Genomic DNA, 20,121 nt, shown 5'->3' with positions numbered 1-20,121 from the left:
AGTTACACGTGAGAACGAGGCTAGAGTGACAACCACCAGGCGAGAAATACAATTATTTTCGCAAGGAATCACTTTCAGGTAGTATTAGCACGCAATAATAATTTTTTTTTAAATCTGACATTTCGTTTAGTTATCATTTATTTTTGGTAGTTCAAAGCGGTTATTTTTAGGGTTTTATCTTCTGCCTTTGGTCGGATAATCATAGATGATTTTTAAGAATTTTGCTGCATCAAGATGACGTGACATGTTTCTCGTTTGTGTTAAATCATTTCGATCGCATCGTCCGAGACTGTAATGACCTAACGTAGCTTCTTTCTTACCCACTAACTTTTGTGTTTAGCTGATTGCTCTCTTACGAAGAGCTTGGGGTAAAATCGGGGAAAAGATCATCTGATGCTACAACTGCGTCATGCCCTTGAGGTTGCGCTTTGGGATGAACTGACCTCTGGTTCGAAGCCGGCCTGGGGCATTGTGTTTTGTTCTTGGGTGCCTTATCAAGGCCGTAGCTAGAAAATTTTTTCTGAGGGGAGTGAGCGGTAAAGCCAGCGCCCTGTGGCCCGACTTATATGCGTATTTTATCACCACTTCTTCTAGTGATAAGAGTAAAGCACAGATTTAGCGATGGCTGACTTACTTCTGTCTGGCTTTGTCACGTTTGGTGCTGTCACGGTTCTGTCTACACTTTTTTTCGTGCTTTTTCTGTACTGGTATGGCACCTGTGGATTTTCTGTCCTCAAGTATATGAATGTTCCTGGTCCTGCACCAAAACCATTTGTAGGAAACATTCCAGATCTGAAAAAGTACCGTGGAATACATTTAATGATGCTGGATTATCTTAAAACCTATGGAAAGGTGTTCGCTGTTTCTTTGGGTAGGAAACCTTCCCTCGTCGTTGCAGACCCTGAAGTACTTAAACAGATCCTTGTGAAGGATTTTTCCAATTTTCGAAATCATCACATTCCTGGGAAACAACCGGCTCGATTCAGTAGAAGCATATTTGCTGCACGTGACGAATATTGGAAAAAAATCCGCAACATGTTGACGCCTACGTTCAGTGCGGGAAAAATGAAGCTGATGGTGCCACTGATCGAGAAGTCATGCGACGTGCTAATGGAGAAACTTGAAAGAATTGCTGCTACTGGTGAGAGATCACTGATTGTACTTTAGCTTTTAAGAAACATCCAAGCTTCTAGGAGAGTTCTTAGACATTTATTTACAGTAGTAGGTTAGAAGGATATCTGGTGGATAATTATTTGCTTCGGCCAAATTTTCTCGAAACCATTAATTTATTGACAAAGAGTGGAGAATATGCACCCAAAGACCCCTCCTACCCCATCTCCTTTTATGCTACTCCTTAGATTGGACCAAGATGCTTAGTGGACTCTGTAATCTGTAACCTCTGTTTGGGCCGGACACACGATGGCCCAACACTTAGTATGTCAGATTCCGGATCGGTCCCAGTGCATCCAAAGCCGGAAATTCTGTGCAATGAAACGTGCTTTGATGTTACTCTGGTTTAAAGATTTCATGAATGTAACCGAGAAGTTACAATTTATAAACCTAATGTTGCAACACTGCGTTCATCAGGGGTGTGATGAGGGCACTAGACAGGAGTGTTGAAACGTTGGGTCCATGAATTGTAACTTCTCAGTTACATTCATTAAATCTTTACATCAGTATAGCATCAAACCATGTCTGATTGTCCCCTGATTGCCTTGTGAACTATTATATATCTTCATAATGAAGTTTATTTACCTAGGAGTATAAATGAAAGCAAACTACAAATTTACACTTGCAAATTGTCAAGACAGATACCTGAAAGGGTTTTCGCTTCGATCAGTTGATTTCTAACAAATATGACCGGCAACATCTCGGAGCAGCAGATTGACCGTAAAACGGGGATGAGGCTCCGAAACTGAGGTTTTAAATTTGTTCAATAGGGCAAAGTAAAGAAAACGAGCGAACCCCCTTACGAGAATCAGAATTACTCTTTTTACTTTTTACTCTTTTGAAAACAGAGTGCAGTTCGATGAAATGTTGTGATATCAAAACCATAGTAATTACAACAACCAATCAGAACAAAGAAATATCACAAAGAACCAATGAGAACCCAAAATAAAAATAAGCAAGCTGCCTGAAGCGCGGGAAAACGCAAGTGACCCAGTCGCGTTTGATATTTTGTTTAGAATCTTATTAGTTGAAAGGATGGCATGAGTTTTCTGGGCCAATCACATAGCGAATAAAGTTAACAGCAAAGTAATCCTGGATTATCTTCCACACTCGATAAGAAATTGCTTTAATTCACAACCTAGTACCTTGGCGTGCTCTCTGAGGCTAAGTCGGAATCGCGTATCCCGCGAAATTTGACGTTCTGAGATTCGAAACCTAACGGAGGACTCTGACCTACGCTCCCGACCAATAGAACATATCTTTTTATTCGACGACAACGAACTCATAGTTTAAATCACTCTTATTCTTTATAATGATATTGTGTTCACTTCAGGTGACAGTGTGGATGTGTCCAACTGGTTTAGCAAGCTTACTCTCGAGCTCATCCTGTCCACTGCGTTTGGCGTGGATGCGGCGATCCAAACAGACCCAAACAGCGAGATTTTGCGCAAAGCGCGAGAGATTTTTGGCGCCCCCTCATCCTTACGTGTTCTTCATCGCCTTCCATTTGGAAGTTACCTACTTCGTTTCATAAATCACTTAAAAGGAGTAAAAGGCGAATACTTTGAGGACCTGGCAAAGGACATTATAAAGAGGCGCCTTGAAGTGGGAACAAACGGAAGAGTTGACCTTTTACAGTTGATGTTGACCGCCAATGAGGCAGCTGACGAGGCCAGTAAACTTTCTGAGGATGAACTTGTTGCTCAGTCGGTTTTCTTTTTGTTAGTCGGCTACAAAAACACAAGCAATTCCATGGCCTTTATCACTTACTTCCTGGCAACGAATCCTCAAGTCCAAAATGAGTTAAGAAAAGAAATTCGAGAGGCACAAAAGTCAAATCCAAAGGCGTCAATCTTCGATATCGCCCAAGACATCGATTACCTTGATTGCGTCGTGAACGAATCTCTCCGACTATGCCCGCCTATATTTCAAATGAATCGCTCCTGCCATGAAGATCATGACATTGAAGGTATTCACATCCCAGCAGGAATGGAAGTGATAATTCCAACGTTCGCAATTCATCATGATCCCGAAGCTTGGCCGAATCCCGAAAAGTTTGATCCGGACAGATTCCGAGAGAAAAACGAAGGCACTCGTCACTCGTACCAGTTTTTGCCTTTTGGAGCAGGTCCTCGAAACTGCATCGCGATGAGGTTCGCCTTGATGGAAATAAAGATCGCATTGGCGAAAGTATTGATGAAATACAAGTTCGTTCAGTCACCAGAAACACAAGTTCCACTGGCCTTACATACAGGGGTTATGCTATCGCCAAGAAATGGCATCTTTCTCAGAGTGGAAAATGCGTAAGAATCTTTTTTTCACGCTTTAAAAGCCCTCCTTCATTTTTAATCGACTTTGAACCGAATTTTATAAACAAGTAAACAATATTTTTTAATTAGGGCGTATATTTTTAGCTTTAATACGATAATTAACGGCAGGTTTTCATAATAAAATAATGTTACTTTTTTGGGACCGGTCATTATTTATTGCCTGGGGGAGGGGAGGGGGGTGTTAGAGCAATTTGGTTGTTCACGATAAAACTAACCTTATTCCCTCATAAGTCTCTATAATATTCTTATAACCCACCCCTCTCTGGCAGTAAATTTTCTATAGTTCCCCCCCTTTAAACTCTGTTGACGACGAATGATCCGCCACTGGTCCCCCCCTTCGTTCCCCATGTGATCCCCTATACTAATCCTCCAACCCCCTTCTGAGGCTTTTTGGGGGTTTTTTTTATTTCCTTGGTCTAAGACATTAATTTGGTTTCTGAAAGGCGAGAAGGTAGAGCGCAAGACAGGCAACCTTTCTTAGACAAACTTGTTGTGAAAGAAGAGAAAACTCATTAATCTTTCACAGGGGCGTAACAAGGGTAAGAGGGCTGTTAGGTTGTCACTGACCCCCCATCTTTGTGAGATGAATTTTTTTAAAGTCAGTAACACAAATTTAACGCGTTAATCTTTTCAAGTGTCAGATTTTTAGTTCTTTCTCATCATCGAATACGGACCCGCTGATACACGAGGTGAAACAGTGGGGTAAGTCACTTAAAATAAGGCGCGCGGAAATTAATAACTATGCCCTTCCCCTTTGAACATTATAGCTTGCCCTTGTTACTCAAAAAAAACGAAAGCAAATTCACCTGGAAAGAGTTTTGCTTTATGTAGATCTACTCAACATTTTAATAATTCATAAATGAATTCTTTTCACATTAATATGAATAATGTGGAGGTTGACATGATCAATTTGATAATTAGAGTAAAAAAAGTTTAGTTATACATTGACTTTTACTTTTTGACAGTGCGTAAAATACTACCAAAAGAAAATCTAAAAATGGATCTTCCCAAATCAGAAAAAGAAGTATTAAAAGTTATCTCTCTATGAACAATTCGATTGTTTCCTCACACTTTTTAGAAAGGACACACGAACTGAAAGTCTCGTTACTCTGGACTTCATGCTTGAAAGCAAAACCGAAGAAAGCCATTAGCTAATGACAAACGGACCGTTTCTTATGCATTCTTGTAACAGAAAGAAATATAAATTTGTACTTAAAAGTGTGTGTAAGCCAACTTTTCCATCGCAATCGACAGTGACTACTCGAATCCATTCGATCATTCTGATCAGCGATATTGATTCGTCTTCGTTGGACTGAAAATATAGCCTTTCCGTCCGTTAAAACCGGACTTTGGCACATCAAGAATTGTGTTGTTCATTTTGTTGAATTATCGGTTATTGTTTGAAACTACACAGGCGTTGAGGTTGTTGATGAAAGCGCCAAGTTTTTTCTTGTTTACTTTTCGTACCCCTCCGGTCACAACGCCAGCCCGATGAAAATGCTGAAAACTCAGAAACTCCAATTTTTCACAATGCTTAACAATAATCTGCAAAGTCGCCATAGTGATTTTAGTGTCCTGAACAATCCCCAAATGCACATGCGTCAAATTCGGGTTGCCGCTGACCAGTCTCTCAATGCCATAAGAAGTAATGCTTTGAATGTCTTTAAGGTTAATGTCTCGTAACAAGTCACAGTGTTTTCCGAGAGTTGTCAAACTTTTATCCGTGATTCTGCTGCAACCTGCGATGCTAAGACGTTGTAAATTCTTACATTCCTGTGCCACAAAACACATCCCTTTATCGGTAATTTTGTGACATCTCGCCACCGAGAGACTTTTTAGTTCACGGCACCGACTTGCAATTGATTTGATTCCGTTGTTGCTGATCTCGTGGCATTTTTCTACGTCCAGCTCTTTCAAGAGGGGACAATTCCTCGCGATTACAGTGAGCCCTCGGTTAGAGACCTTTGTTCGCCCAGCTATGTTCAGTCTCTGCAAGCGCGGACAGGAACGTGCCACGTGACCAATGGCCTCGTCAGTGATTGGCTTACAGTGGTCACCTGACAGGTCAATACTTTGGATCCCCGTTGAATATGAAGTTACAGCTTTCACTGTCTCGTTCGTTATTGGCTGAGCATCCCCACAAAATTTAAAGTCCACTTCGCGCCAGAATAAAGAGTCCTTACAAAGATTGTTCCATCGTTGACAAACGTAAGAAGCTTGAGTTCTTTCTTGCAGTGACAGATAGGAAAATATGCGAAGCCAGATGTTATCTGGGAACAGCCATTGCGGCTCTGATGAATCTCTTTCATCTTCCAGATGGTCGGACACTCTCCGACTCCGACGTGATAGAAATACTGTTTCTTGTGGTTTTAACCTTGATAAAAGGAGATATAGACAAAAAAATAATAAACTTAAGATTTTTCACGGAGTGATGCTCAGTCGTTTTAGCTTTAAAGAGCATCAAAACGGCTTGAGTATCTGTAATACTTTAACTTAGAAATTTAATTTTTGTCTAAATCGAGTCGATCAACTTTTTTTTAAACCGCCCTCAAGCTTGTTCCTTATTTAAGTTCTGTCACCTCTCATCCTCAGCAAACTGTTCCAATATTTAAATTTTCCAGTTTTTTGTATCAGAATGTCTATGACGAGAAATTAAGAAGAACTTTTTTTTCTCTTGATGTAGCGAACGCGCGTTAGTGAGAAATAGGTGACCGAAATACGAACTACCCAAAGGTCAAAAATTAAAAGCTACGTTGAAGAACTAGTAGACCATTAAAACTAAACAATCAATTGAAAATACAGCGATGTTATTGAAAATAGAGTGAATCTCCGACATATAGAACTGACGCCTCGTGGAATAGAAGGAAAATTTTGCAGACCGTTTTAGATGGCGTAGAGGTGACTAACGACATTTTTTTTTCTGATTAAAGTCTTGATCGTCCAGTCCACCAGACATGGGGTTTTTGAGCAGAATTCAAGAATAGAAATGATTTCTGAAATATCCATGACATGGAACAAAGCTTGGATAAATCCGTGCCTGTTCGACCAATTCATCACCAGTGGAGTTCCATTCTTACTCTGCTCAGTGAAATGAGCTGATATGAGAGCTGTAGCATGAAAAAATATTATAGGTGCATCATACGTAAATATTGAAAGTTTTGCGCTGATGGTCTCTTTGTGAATTTTGAACTTTAGAATTATCCACTTGATATGGAGCTTTAAACTTCACTGAACTTCGAACTTAAAAGTGTTGACAGGTAAAAAGATCACGATCGTAAGAATGATGTCATCAAAACGTCTTTAACAAGATGTTATTTCCTCAATTTTCGTCAGTGCATTCAGTCTCACGTTCTCTCAACCTCGTTATCTTCAATTTGTCACGGAATATAAAGAACAGTCCCTCGCGTGCTTCGCTAATGAACTTTTGATTAACGCGATTGAGTAATTTTGGTAATGTTGTTTTGTGTAACCGGTAAGTAAGGGTTGGAAAACTGACATTGCTGTGAAAGGGCATGTACCGTTACCAAGCAGAAAGAGGCAAATTCCCCCCTAAACCACTGGCTAGACTAATGAATATCAGGAAAGGATAAACGGCCTTTACGTCAAAAGGGCGGTGTTTCTTTTTTTCCGCTCTCTGTATTTCGTTGAGGGTAGGAGATTATCCCTTCATAAATTGTGCTGGCATTTTGAAATCAGGATTTTGACGCCTACGACAGATTCCATTGAAAAGAAAATATCAAAAGAAAAACACAAGGAACCGAGAGGATAAATTGATTTGAAACTACCATCGAAACCACTATCCCGTCACGGGAGGAATCCCGCCAGTCATACAGCTCGGAAACGAAACTGAAAGCTCTCGTTACGCTGTCTGTAAATTCCATTAAGACTCGGGGAAGATACAATCAGATCATTTCGGAATTTGTGAATTCTCAAGTACGGTTCCGCATAAAAAAGTCAGTTTCGCCCAAATTTTTCTGTTTTCCTTATGTTGGCGTCTTTTGACCTTTAGCACTTAATTGGTACGAACTGCGTAAAAAAAACTACTAATAACAAAGTACTTCAGAGAACAACTTACGACAATCCAATCTTTCAGCTCTTCATTATTCCATTTGAAATTGTGTTAAACTTTTTCTCCTTGGCTCAAGAAAAAACTATATTCACCGTTTTCAGTCGTAGTTCCATCTTACTTTTTCCCAAATCAAAAACAAATTTCTGTCTTTTTTTTCTTATTTTTCTACACGGTGATCTCTGATACGACTCTGCTCTGTCATGAGTGATTGCCAGATTTGAAAAATCCGTCGGTAAGTTCAAAGTTAAATAAAGCAGCATTAACTGACGACAAACAATTAATCCAAATAGAGAAGAGAGAATAGATTTAAAAAAAGAAAACCGGCTAAAGGCTTCTGAGATGAATTTTTACCACCGGAATCAGGCTACTGAACGCTGTCTGTACGAAATATTTCAGGTTGAATCAAATAGCCCCGTAAAGCACTATTTGAGTGTTAACACCATATTCATCTGAAAATGACTCTCAGTGAGTGGAATCTGTGTAGAACTTACTGATATCAATACAAAAAATCATTCAAAATATAAATTTTTGTATATCTTCGTTATAATACCGGAATAAAAGCTAAAACAAAACACAACACTTACTTCCGAACTCCTACACAAGATAGAATTACAGCCATCAGCAGGCAGTTGGGGCCTTTGGAAAAAAACTGATATCCGTCTCACGCCGGTACAACTCGTCTTCTGGGAGCCGGAGAAAATGCTTTTGAACTTTGAACGTAAATTTCAAAGCTTCAGGCAAGAAAAAGTCTCTGTATTAAAGCGTGAGGTTAAAACTTCAACTCAGCTGCCCGATGTATGTCGATCACGAGAGGTCATCATGACATGAAAACATCCATATCAGCAGATTGCTGTTTTAATGGGGCTAGTGTGTGACTGTCACTCGTCTGAGAGACTTGTTAGTTTAGTTACTTTGGTGTAATTGCCGCCTACAAGGAGGCGTAGACGGCTAAATGCCATTATACGAGGTTTTGACGCAATTCAGTCAAACGCAATACCTTGAGCCTATAAGGATTGAACAATCTTGAGCGCGTAACTCAAGCAGAGATTAAATGTTAAATGCTTTGCAGGCTACGTGTCGCCGTCCCTCCCCCTCCCCCTTCCCCCCAGATGAAACGGAAGCTTCAATTTCACCTGGGGGAAGGGTACGGCTACACGTAGGCTAAATGCTTTGGGGTTGTCCTGTAGCTAGAATCTGTTTCTTTTTAAAAAGCTGACGTAGTGAAGTTTTAAAATCAATTTGCTGCGTAAAAATGTTTCTGATTTTTTAGTAAAATGAAATTTGTATAAGTTTTTGTTCAATTACATTGTGGTTAAGGTGAGATCTACTGTCAACCAAGAAGCGAAATTTGTTAAAACTTTACACCTTAACATCAGTATGCATATTCTCCATACTATTAACTATACATTCCCTATAGTACTGAAAAGGAGAATTTGTCCAACAATCATGAAATTCTTCAGTGGATGGTCATTTCCTGTATTCTTATAACCTCAATGATTGATTCAGGGTCGATACTGTAAGGAGAAATTAGATGTTAGTCACTTATATGGGCAAAAGGGTTAACTGATGTGAACTAATGTGAAGGAAAAAAGTTTCTCTCAGCTTTCAAATTATTATCGTTTTTCACTTGGTCTCATTTATCATGCTATGCATTTACTAAACAAAAGATAACAAACAAAAGTCTACGGATGAACCCAAATTGCTTGGACCTTGAAATACGAATTGTTGTTTATTGTCAACAGCCAACAAAAATTTGCCAGTTTGATGAACTCGCAGATTCCTTGACAAAAATTTCAGTCTAAAATAACAAACATCGTCTGACAAGGAGCCAATTGTTTGAGTTTCAACACAGTCTCGAATAACTATATTCAAGTCATGCTTTAAATATCGTATATCTTCAAAGTAATATTTGATTTCTTGTAGTCTTCAATAACAAACATAACTTTACAGCAGTGATTTTGACGACCAAAACCTTTCGAATGGTTGCACCAATGAAGAAAATAATTCAGAATATTGTTCTAATATTTCGTGTTGGAGGCTTGTTAGGCTTTAACAACTGTAGTCGTGACTGAGCTATTTTTGCATGGAACACTTAAAATTGTTTTCCAGTTCTCACGAAATAACTTTGAGGCTCCCTTTTATTCCAAATCACCCGTTTTAAGAAGAAACACGCATGGATCTGAATGTTTTATCTTGACTCGTCGAATCTTAGCATGAATTAGCACATCAAGCGACAAAGAATTGTGTTCAGTACTTCTCGTAAATGAGATAGTGGCTTGTTATATATTGTATCGCGGTACCCCCTCTCCCCTCCCCCTACCCCCGCTACGTAGCATTTTGTCAGGTTGCCATAACAGTTTGCCAATACCTATCTTAGTTTAGTCGTAGGAGAGGAGAGGCACGGTACGAACAATGTGTCTTGCTCTGGAACATAAAGGACTTGACTGATTCATAACTCTCGGTTCAGAGTCCTTGCAGCGATGAAAGCCGGACAAGAAACAGCGACGGATTTGACGTGACAAGATAGCAAAGACAGAGTTCTATATCTATTAATCAGCTTAACGTCGGAACTGAAGAAAAATTGTAATTTGTGAAGTTTATTTAGCGAAATATGCCTGTCTGAAATAATCATAAATAGCTCAAAAATACCAAAAATACGAAATATGCCTGTCTGAAATAATCATAAATAGCTCAAAAATACTAAAAAGTATGTGCTATCATATGATTATGTGGAAAATATTTGGAGAATGAAAGCAGAGGGAAACAGAAGAATTGCTGAAAGGATCATGTGAGTGTTTGATCCTGTTAATAGTTATCAAGAGATTTATTTGTTGCCCTGTGACCCGAGGACTTACATAAGATTTGAATTGTCGTACTCAAAGAATCCTTCCTAAACAAGAAAACCAAGATGAAATTGATTTAGAAATCCAGTAATTAGAACTTAGTTGAGTGGTTGCCTCATCATGCTGACGGGGAATTAATTATTAACGAAGCCAACTTATAATAACCTTCGCAAATAGTTGGGAAAATAAACAGCTATTAATGAAGAGGTTTGACCTCTCCTCGATCAAAACGATTGGCTTTCTTTTAAAAATCCTTTTTAATGCCAAACACCATTTGTTTTGGATGCCTTCTCTCTAACGCTACAATTTTCTCCCTAGACACACTAAGTTGCTGCCTTCAAAATTCGCTCAAGTTTCGGAACTAATCTTCAACCGCAAGTGCAACATACTAGACATAAACAAATAATGGACAACACTAGGAGGCAGAAAATAAGCACCTTGGCAAAATCTACACCTACTTTTGAAATCCCGTGCAGGCAAGAAACGTCGCCATATTCACTGCAGGGAAGACAGGCCTTGCTTCGTCGGCGATGAAGATCTGATGAATGAAGCCGATCTTCAAAAAAACCACACTTTTACATATGTTGCAGCTGTATTTCAGATGCACTCTTGTGGTGTTGAATTTCTAATTTTGAGCTATGGCGGTCGTGTCTCTTGAATGTATCATCGGAAATGTCCAATTTTGGCGGGATGACATCGTGTCCTGAAAAGGCTATACTTTTTCATTATAATCACGTTTTGAAATAAGTCAACATATATGGCACAACTAATAGACAGCCGATGAAAGCTCGCGTCCTAACCACAGGCTGCCCAAACTCACGTCTCGAGAAAAAGCCAGCGATTAATTCATGACGTGAGCTTGGGTACCTGTGGTCCTAACATTTGCCAAATTTTCACCTTGGCATACCTTTCAATCAAAGATCGTGTTCTATTTCTAGAATGCCCCTTACCGTAAATAGCTCGCTATTTGAAACACAGAAAGGTTCCACACGCTCCGATTAACCTTGTTGATTTTCACATATGTTAAACATAAACATTGACTTTTGCTCCTTGAATAAAACCTATGACAATCGATAGTACTCGTGTTTGCTGTTGCCAAAGTTTGCGATGGATGTACCAGCCCTTGCTGACAGACAAACGGCATTCCGACCGCAGATAACGTTTTATTTCACAAAAAAAATGAACTGAAATCAAACACTCACAACAGGAAGTCTAATTTGGAGAATAGTCACAGCACGCAAATTTTTACTTCTCTTTGCTGTTTCCGGTTTTTACCCTTCTCCTTTGAAAGCTTTTGGAGAAAGCCCTAACTAGAGGATGTTTACCCGCATAGTCTCTGAATTAATTCCATTCGTCGACAATTTGAGGAAAACTTCATGTCAGGATGGAATATAACTGATATTTTGCGGTGAGCCCTCGGCATTCCTATTAATGCTATTGTTCGTGACTTGATGATGAAATGAGGCGGATCCCGGTAACTTGTTACGGAGTAGATGCGAACGAAAATTGGAAGCAGTCCTCGAGAGTGTCTATCTCATCAAAAATTAAAAGGGACTTGTTGTGGCTTGTTTTTGTGGCTTGTAGAAAAGAGCCACAGATCTATTTGGAATGAAACCCACATAACGACTCTCCCCTCCAATAAATAGACTGTAGAAGTCGTGTTTACAAAAAGACGTACAATTTTGTAAAATAAAAAACAAAAAGGAAAAAAATAATTGAAACGAAAGTTAAGTATTCATGACAATATTGGAGAGAACAGATTTAGAACTAATTGAGCAGGAGCAAGATTCAGTCCTCATCAAGAGAATATCAACTGATATTCCCGGCTGAATATAGATATTCTCGTGGTTCTTATTCATGAACTTAGTTTTTAAATGCTAATATCAAAAAGCAAGAATAGAGCAGAATAATTGAAGATGTTGTGCTGTAACTTTGGAGCTTCAACTAGTTATCTACGGATAATTTGGCCTAATTTGTCATCACAATCTTAAATATGTTCCTGCGAAAAGCTATTTCGTAATTTAAAAGATCTCCGCAGATAAGACTATATTGCGTACAGCACGTACTTTTAATAAAGGAAATCGGTTTTGAACATTCTGCTTTTTCCTCAAAGACTCTACTTTAGAAGTTTTACGACTGCTCAAACACGTACAAATAATTCAAAACTACGATCTAAAAACCGTCGAAAGGCAAATCGTGCTAACGCTCTCCTCGCTAGCATTTGAGGTCAATTCTGCGATCTGAAATACCGCTTCAGCGATTTAAATTCAATTACCTACTTAATAGGAATAAAATTCAGTGAAATCCAAAAGTATGGTGAACAGATGCCAGGAACGTCTTAAATCAAATCAGTTCAATCTTGTTCGTTATTTAAGAGCCCGTTCGGTAAATTCCTTACTGCAGTTTTGTTAACTAAGAACGTGGTACTCCGATTACGTTCTCTCGCTCCAAAATATTGATCTCGGGATAAAGTCCTAAAACTTCAAAATGTCAACGGGAACCTTTTTCGTTTTCTCTATTGAGATAAACATTTTAGATAAGAAAATGAAAGTAAAATGTCCCCTCTAATACTCGAGCCCCCAAAAATGTACATTTAACTCAAAAAAGCGATAAAATAAGCTTTGCATTTCACGAAGCAGTCTCGGTGTGATTCGGAATTTTTACGGGTATAATATTGAAATGCTGTCTATGTGGCGGTGAATGTTTAATAGTAGAGCATTAAAGTGAAAAAACGATATTCGTCGGCTGCTCTGTAGGAACAACAAAAGAAATAAAGATAAGAAACTTTTTAATGCCAAAATATCGACAACACTCAACTTGCGTAACACGCCACTTTTTCCAAACGTGACTCTTACCGTATGTAAAATCTCGTACAAATTATTACGAATAATCAAAAATAAATTCAGGTTGTAGACATGGCAAATTGCAAAGCGTAAGAAATTTAAATCAGACATCCATTTCTGAAAATATTTGGTTTTGAGAAAAGAACTCATTAAAATCTAGGCAGAGCTCCTTTAAAAGCTGAACGATTGAATTAGATGTTTTCTTAGCGTGATCAGCGTGCCTAAAACGAATTTTTCGATATATTTGGTGCTTCTTAAAATGTACTGCTAATGTAGCAGTACATTTAGCTGTGCCTCATATAGCTTTGAAAGCAATGTGCCTCGACCTGTAGATATGGCGATTTGAGTTCAATCACGTACGAATTGTTTTGAAAAACATTCATATTGGAAACATATGGGCAAACATTCCTTATGGCCAATATTTGATGCGAAGAGATTTTTTAAATCTAATGGAATCTTTGCGAACATCTTTTTTTTATTTTTTTGTTTTCATTCCAACCACTGCGGTCACGTCCTTGTTACCAATGCTTTAAAGCAGCTCGATATAAATTCACCTTTAACCGAAACTGTGGTCAATAAATGTTTATGTATATTTTACACAGAAACCAAAAAATTGTTTTTTTTCTGTCGATATACCGAGGTCGGAAATTAAACTCTTGTCGAGCGGTTTTGTCTCTTCGCTTGCTCATACAGAGGTGAATGTAACTCACTAATCACATTGAACTGGCCAATCAGGGTGTGCAAACACTAGTAACCGAATCGCTGAAGTGTTTTTAAGAGGAGGATATTTCGAAAATGCATCCACTATTGTAATGTGAAAGTTTATTATTAAAAATGTCTAGCAGAATCCATATAAAAAATAATAATAATTGAGAAGTAAACACTCGTTTGCCTCGAGATTAAAGAAAGGGGACTTTTTGCCGCGTGAAAAGTGTCTTGGTCTCGTCCTGGGGTCCAACCTAGACATAAAATCAGGTTTTCAACGTAAAACGTATGTTTAGTAAAAGAGGTTTTGATGGACTTAACGCATAGAGAGAGATACGTTCTCTAATGAACCCTTTAACTCCCATGAGTGACCAACACAGAATTTCTCCTTACAATATCAATACAAAATCAAGAAGACAAGTGATGAGAACCAAGAAAATTATCAATTATGGGATTATTAGATGATCCAATACCAAATTCTCATAAGTAACATCAGAAGATTGTATAGCATAGAGTAAGGAGAATTACTAAAAAGATCTTGGGAGTTAAAGGGTTAATAATAATTAACTCTGTCAGCAAGGTGAATTTGAATCGTGCGCTCATACATGATCAACTGCAATTGGTTAAACCATCTTTAAGGCTGAAGATCTAAGGATCTTTAAGAGCCGCATGAAAGTTGAAACGATATGAAGGTAAGTTATAAACAGAAGGGGATGGTTGCATTGGTTGAGGGAGGTGGGTGGGGTGGGGAAGAAAATAGTTACTAGCGAAGGGGAAAAGGGGGGGGGGGGGCGGGCTATGGTGCACGTTAGTTCCCCGCCGGTGTGAAAAAGTAATAATTCATAATAGTAAGGCATACTTGTATTTTGCCAAGTCGTTACTTAGGTAAAACTCCATTTGATGTTAAATCAACCCCACGCCGTTGAAATCACTGGTCAATTTTACCAAGGATTTATGTACAAAATGTTTAAAATATAAAAGAGTGATGTTTGCAATGTTCGTCAGGTTAACATGCATCTTTATCGACCGGTCTTAAACCCCCCTTCCCGTAAAATGTTTCTCCTTGGCGGGAGGAGAAGTCAGTTTTTCCACAATTTCATACAAACTTCAAATTCACGAGGTATATGAACATGGTCATATTCTTAATCCAGAAGTATTTCAAGCGATAAAAAGAATCTAGTGAGATAAAGCTAGCCTTCATAATATAGTCACAAGTGATTTTCAAAAAGTGGTTGGACGAGGCGAAAATGCATGCATATGTTTCGCCGCAAAGGCTAGCCTTGGTTAAAGAATTCCCGCCCCCTCTCTGCCTTGAGAGGTGAGCGCGGCTGAAGAATTGTTTTATGCAAAACAGCGTCTGGTTTTTACAGAAACCACATATTTATCTTACTAATAGTCATCAGCATTCAGTCAGTCCCTATGCAAATATTTACCAAGAATCAAACTGAAGCTATTGAGGCAGAAATTATTCCAAACGTGTCCAAACGCGTTTTCGTGTATACATTACTATTTTTTTTTCAAAACACAGGCTCAGAAGGAAAAAAGGCAGTGTCGCAAGCAATACAAAACATGATGGATAATTTTTGCTATTTTACCGATATAAGAGCGTTTGGAGAAAAATGATTTCCTTATCGTAAGTTAAAGCTTTTAAGACAAATTCCTTAATTATACATAATGTAATAAAGAGGTTTGACAACATCCTCTTAAAAACTTCGTTTCATCAGACAACGCACTGAGGAAAATTGTGTCTAAGTGAATTTTTTGGAAAATTCGAAGTGGTTCGGTTTCCATGACGCTTGTCACAGGATCTAACCAAGCAAGAGTTAAGATGGTGGTTTTAGTGGGCTAACTGACGAGGTAAGACAGAAATAGAATGCTCGTTTAGTAGTGTTTCGGTAAACCTTGAATTGGAGATGATAAAAAATTTAGAACATTCCCAAGGAGTTAAATTCTGTGATTCGAAGCGAAACATACCGACAAAATCCTAAAAAATCTGCTCAAAAGGAAATGCTAATTAAAGCTTCTTTGATTATTGATTCGCATAGAAATGAGGAAATTCACCTGCGGGCATTACAGAAAGAACGTATGGGCGCATTTTTTTAAGTATCTACTGATATTTCATGAAGTGTTTTCATTATTAGTTTTATTTAATTAAAATCGAACCGTAATTCCTAAACGAGACAAAAACGTCGGCACGTTGAATTCATACGGCCTAAAATTCGGAGGGCGGCAATGCTCTAGTGAATTTTCAGACTATGGCGCAAGAAATTAAATTATATTTCGAACTTATGCTTCAGACTGGCAAATACCGCTTTTCTTTTTCTTTATATGTATTTCCGTCTTTTCTGTAAATGTGAAGTAATACCCCCTTCTTGTGATCAAATTGAAAACTTATTGCTGCGGCATATTATGACACGGTGCATTAATAACAAGTTACGAACTTCGAGAAAAAATTTTATTTGGCTCGAAACGAGAAAGAGGAACTCGATAGTTTCAATCCCCTCTTCTGACATGTATTTATTTTCCGTTCGTTCGGAAAATCGCGTAACAATAGTCACCAGTGCGGTTCAAACTGGCATTGTTAAAATCAACAATGCCCTTTTGCCTATTAAAAACAACAAAAACATGCGAGATGCTTTCAACAAGATTTTTTCGAGTTAGGAAGTCAACAACTTTGCCTAACCAGGCCGATACGATTAAAGTTAAGAGTTAACAATATTGGCATCGCACTAATATATAACGTTCATAGAGATTGTCATCCGCCGAACGGAATTTATATTGCGCGCGTGTAAAAAGTCGTCAAAAAATTACAACAGGTATACATGGATACAGGCACATACCCCGATGTGATCGATGCCCTATAAGTTGGCAGATCCAGTCGGTTTTTGTGTCGGATTGAAAATCCACAGCCCATCACCTTCACACCACTGAGACGGCATAAGGTGTCCTTGCTTTTAAGAAGTTTGACGGCGCCCTGAATTTCTAAACATCTGTTTAGTCGAGCTGACAAAGAAATCTATGTGAGCCATAAGTTGTGCAGGCAGGCACTCAGATATGAGGATAATGAATAAACATAACTTGCCCTCGAAGCGGTCATTTGCTTATGAAAATGCTAATAACTTCGACAGGTGTCTAAGCCCTCCGCTTAGCTGTTACAGGTTGTTGGCCGTTTGTACAATCGTGTTTCGACCAACAAATTATTCCAAAATTTTCTCTTATCTAGTCTGCGGTTACGATGGTTTCTGGCACAGTTTGCACTTGCCTCCCCTACAGTTCAACTATATTTGTCGCCCTTAATGTAAACATTGTTCCGAGGAAATAAGTTGATTAAAAATTTGCGCGCTACAAAAACTCGAATCTAATTGCAGTAATGAAAAGCGACGCTGAAAGATATGCCGTGAATAGGGATGTTTCAGCGTTCTGCGCATGGAAAGTTCATTTATTGTTAATTTCGATCTGCTTCAGTCAATGCGCGTGCACTCGACTTGTTTCTGTGGAAACAAATAGCACGTGACCAAAGAAAAATATTTCATACGCCGTATTTCCACGCGTTGAAAGCAACAAAACAACATCAGTAATAGCCAATGGAGTGCATATTTTGAAACTATGAGCGGCGAGCGGGTGGGAATGACCAGTTGCGGCGTTTTACATTGATGCGTCTGTGCGCTTACATTGAAAGTCGCTTCCGCTCGAGCTTACGAGGCGGTGAAAACGGCGATCGATATGGGATCTGCTTTGTCGTACCACAGCCGTTCGCGAAATATTACGATCATTCAAAACAAGACTTCTCAAGAGCAGAGAAGGTAAGTATACCAAACTGATAGCAAAATTTTTCAACAATTAGTAAATGGTTTTTGTTGCACAGTTTACTATGATATGATGAACAGTACCGAGAGTATTGAAAACTAGAAATTGTAGAGAAGATTATCAGTAAGCCTGTATATGTTGTGCAAATTCAAAAGAAACTGGCATCACAAGAAAATTAGTTAAAAACAGTTCTAGTTTACGAAATTTTTGATGTTGGCTCGGAAAAAAGGTTTGATAAAATAGTATCTTTAAAGTGAATAATATATAATTGGTGACAGGAAAGCGTACATTTTATAAGTTAGTAAAGACTTGTTTTGGCAAACGTGGAATAGTTACTTTCGTAAGTCTACCAGATGTTACCTCATGTTTACCCTCCATAGGGAAATAAATAAAAAAATTTTTCGTATTCACAGCGCGGATAATTCCCTCGTTAAAAACAACCTGTTCTGTTGACATATTTTCGATTTCGCTTCGGAAAATTAAACATCAAATAAAATATTTCATTTCCTATTACATCCCATCGCTTGGAGCATTGAAGTAGTTTTTCATGGTTGAACGTTTTATAAAAGATTTCTAACTGCATTTCGGTGGTTTAACAGCTTTTTATAATATTTATTTATAATGAAACACATCACAACACGTTTTCGATCACGTCCAATTTCATTCAGTGAAATGCATTTAGGTACCATCGTTGCGATAACAATAGCAAAACTTATTATAGCACATGTATTAGGGGGAGGAACTTCAAGTATACACATTTGAATGATTGTTAATCCAGTACTTCACACCTGTCACTAATGAGTTTTCAAGCGTCGCATTTCCTGATAGCTAAGAGTTAGAGGTAGAACATCAAAATCGGCCAAAAATATTTGAAAGGAAAGAAACTAAAATGTGCGCATTAACTGGTCTGGTCAGTTATGTGAGGTTTTTTTTTTTTTTTTTTTGCGCAGCAGGTTAAATTCTATACAACCGTATGTGACGCCTTATTAAAAGATTCCGCGACAGATTGGAAACTAAATGCTGGTTTTCGAAATGTCTAAAATATCTTCGTCGATCAAGCATGTCGCTATTTTCTCATGGTATCCTGCAGGTTGAACCAATTAGTGATAAACCAAATATTTATCCCGGATAGTGAGGGACAAATCGTGAAAATTGGAAGCGTTTCTATTTTCCCAAAGCTTGATCTTCTTTGTGGGCCGTCACTCACATACATGTAGGAGAATATGGGAAAAACTACAGTTTTTAATGTAATGGCGTAGGGGAAAGCGTCTTCAACTGCTCGGCTCCAGTCCTGCCGAGAAATTTAAATAACTTCCTCAATAATATGCTATCTTGAAAATAATCGTGACGGTGCAGGAATTAAAACAAGTAAAGTTCCTAATTATCTTTCCTTTTTTCGTTTTATGAAAACCAGCCTTAACATTTGGAATAGCGACTATACGATAGATTCCGATCCGATTAACCCTTTAACTCTCATGAATGACCAAGACAGAATTTCTCCTCACAAAATCCTTACAATATTAGTACACGAGTGATGAGAATAAAGAAAAAGATGATTTAGATGATTATTAGTAGATGCAATACCAAATTCTCCGAACTAACATCATAAGAATTGTATGGCAGACAGTAGAGAGAATTAGAGAATCACTGATGAGATCTTGGGAGCGAAAGGGTTAGATGAAATGTCCTAATATTTATCGGATCGAACGATAAATTGTGGCTTTAAATAAAACCTCATCATTAACACGTCAATAAATTTAACAACATATTTTCTCTTTTAAAAGAATATTTAAAGGAATTGCCATTGCAAAAACAGTCCAATTTATCACACTTTTTGAGGTATATGACATCTTGTGCAAACAGAAAGGGTAAGAGAGCATGCGTTTAGCTTTTCTGAAGCGTAGAGGAAAAACGTGGGAATTACAATAACAGAAGAAATTCGGGTTTGAGATCTGGTCCACACACTGACACTTCTGAAGTGAACAAAACGCAAGGAAAGTAGCAAGCTTCTTTGTTATGCTCAGAACAGCGAATTATTCAGTTAAACGGGTTGCAAGAACTTTTGGTTGCTTTGATAAAATCCGACGCATACACTTTGTTTTCTTTCAGCCTACCCGTTGTTGTGGCTTTGAGTGATACGGAGAACAACACTGGAAAATACCCTCATTTGTCAGACGCTCTTTTGCTAAAGATTTTCTCACATTTTACAATTGAGGACTTGATGCGCATGTCTTGCGTCTGCCAGCAGTGGCGCCGCGTGAGCCTGGACCCAAGTTTGTGGCAAAGCATTGATTTGTCCTCTTGTGCCCACCCGCGAATCCGTGACAGGACCGTTATTTGTTTAGTTTCTCGCG

The 20,121-nt window shown here is 38.4% G+C and overlaps 3 protein-coding genes across 6 annotated transcripts in view; 2 read left to right on the top strand and 1 right to left on the bottom strand.

Moving 5' to 3' along the window:
- Positions 1-39: 39 nt before the first annotated feature.
- LOC131782080 (cytochrome P450 3A2-like) lies at positions 40-3,631 on the top strand. The gene is made up of 3 exons (XM_059098797.2): positions 40-78; positions 595-1,141; positions 2,504-3,631. The coding sequence occupies exons 2-3, from the start codon at positions 622-624 to the stop codon at positions 3,475-3,477; spliced, it is 1,494 nt and encodes a 497-aa protein (XP_058954780.1). The 5' UTR covers positions 40-78; positions 595-621; the 3' UTR covers positions 3,478-3,631.
- A 766-nt stretch (positions 3,632-4,397) lies between these two features.
- Positions 4,398-17,184, bottom strand: LOC131782062 (F-box/LRR-repeat protein 17). 3 transcript variants are annotated; one of them, XM_059098774.2, is made up of 2 exons: positions 16,801-17,184; positions 4,398-5,874 (listed from the first exon to the last, which is right to left on the bottom strand). In XM_059098774.2, exons 1-2 carry the CDS (start codon positions 16,872-16,874, stop codon positions 4,887-4,889), a joined length of 1,062 nt encoding a protein of 353 aa, XP_058954757.2. In that variant the 5' UTR covers positions 16,875-17,184; the 3' UTR covers positions 4,398-4,886. The 3 variants fall into 3 exon arrangements, with proteins under 3 accessions (XP_058954757.2, XP_058954758.2, XP_058954759.2); XM_059098775.2 differs by lacking the exon at positions 16,801-17,184 and adding an exon at positions 10,871-11,535 and having other exon boundaries at positions 4,400-5,874; XM_059098776.2 differs by lacking the exon at positions 16,801-17,184 and adding an exon at positions 8,154-8,592 and having other exon boundaries at positions 4,400-5,874.
- Positions 15,792-20,121, top strand: part of LOC131782061 (F-box/LRR-repeat protein 2-like) — a 5,576-nt gene continuing 1,246 nt past the window's right edge. The window contains exons 1-2 of one of the 2 annotated variants that reach the window (XM_059098773.2): positions 15,792-15,817; positions 19,877-20,121. The exon at positions 19,877-20,121 is cut by the window's right edge and continues 1,246 nt beyond it. In XM_059098773.2, coding sequence (XP_058954756.1) covers positions 19,989-20,121 — 133 coding nt within the window. In that variant the 5' untranslated portion in view covers positions 15,792-15,817; positions 19,877-19,988. Of the gene's footprint in view, positions 15,818-17,521; positions 17,764-19,876 lie in introns of those variants that run through there. The other variant, XM_059098772.2, reaches the window with a different exon arrangement.

The sequence above is a fragment of the Pocillopora verrucosa genome, chromosome 10, assembly GCF_036669915.1.
Source record: "Pocillopora verrucosa isolate sample1 chromosome 10, ASM3666991v2, whole genome shotgun sequence".
Classification (NCBI taxonomy): Eukaryota; Metazoa; Cnidaria; class Anthozoa; order Scleractinia; family Pocilloporidae; genus Pocillopora; species Pocillopora verrucosa.
The sequence above is the reverse complement of the archived record's forward strand: the minus strand, read 5'-3'. Positions and strand labels throughout refer to the sequence as shown.

Bases quoted from the DNA above. Each gene is read 5' to 3' on its own strand.
- LOC131782080 (XM_059098797.2), top strand. From the start codon at position 622: ATGGCTGACTTACTTCTGTCTGGCTTTGTCACGTTTGGTGCTGTCACG. The intron at 1,142-2,503 runs GTGAGAGATCAC...TGTTCACTTCAG, and splicing joins TGAAAGAATTGCTGCTACTG to GTGACAGTGTGGATGTGTCC.
- LOC131782062 (XM_059098774.2), bottom strand. From the start codon at position 16,874: ATGGGCTGTGGATTTTCAATCCGACACAAAAACCGACTGGATCTGCCA. The intron at 5,875-16,800 runs GTATGTGCCTGT...CCTTTTATCAAG, and splicing joins AGGGCATCGATCACATCGGG to GTTAAAACCACAAGAAACAG.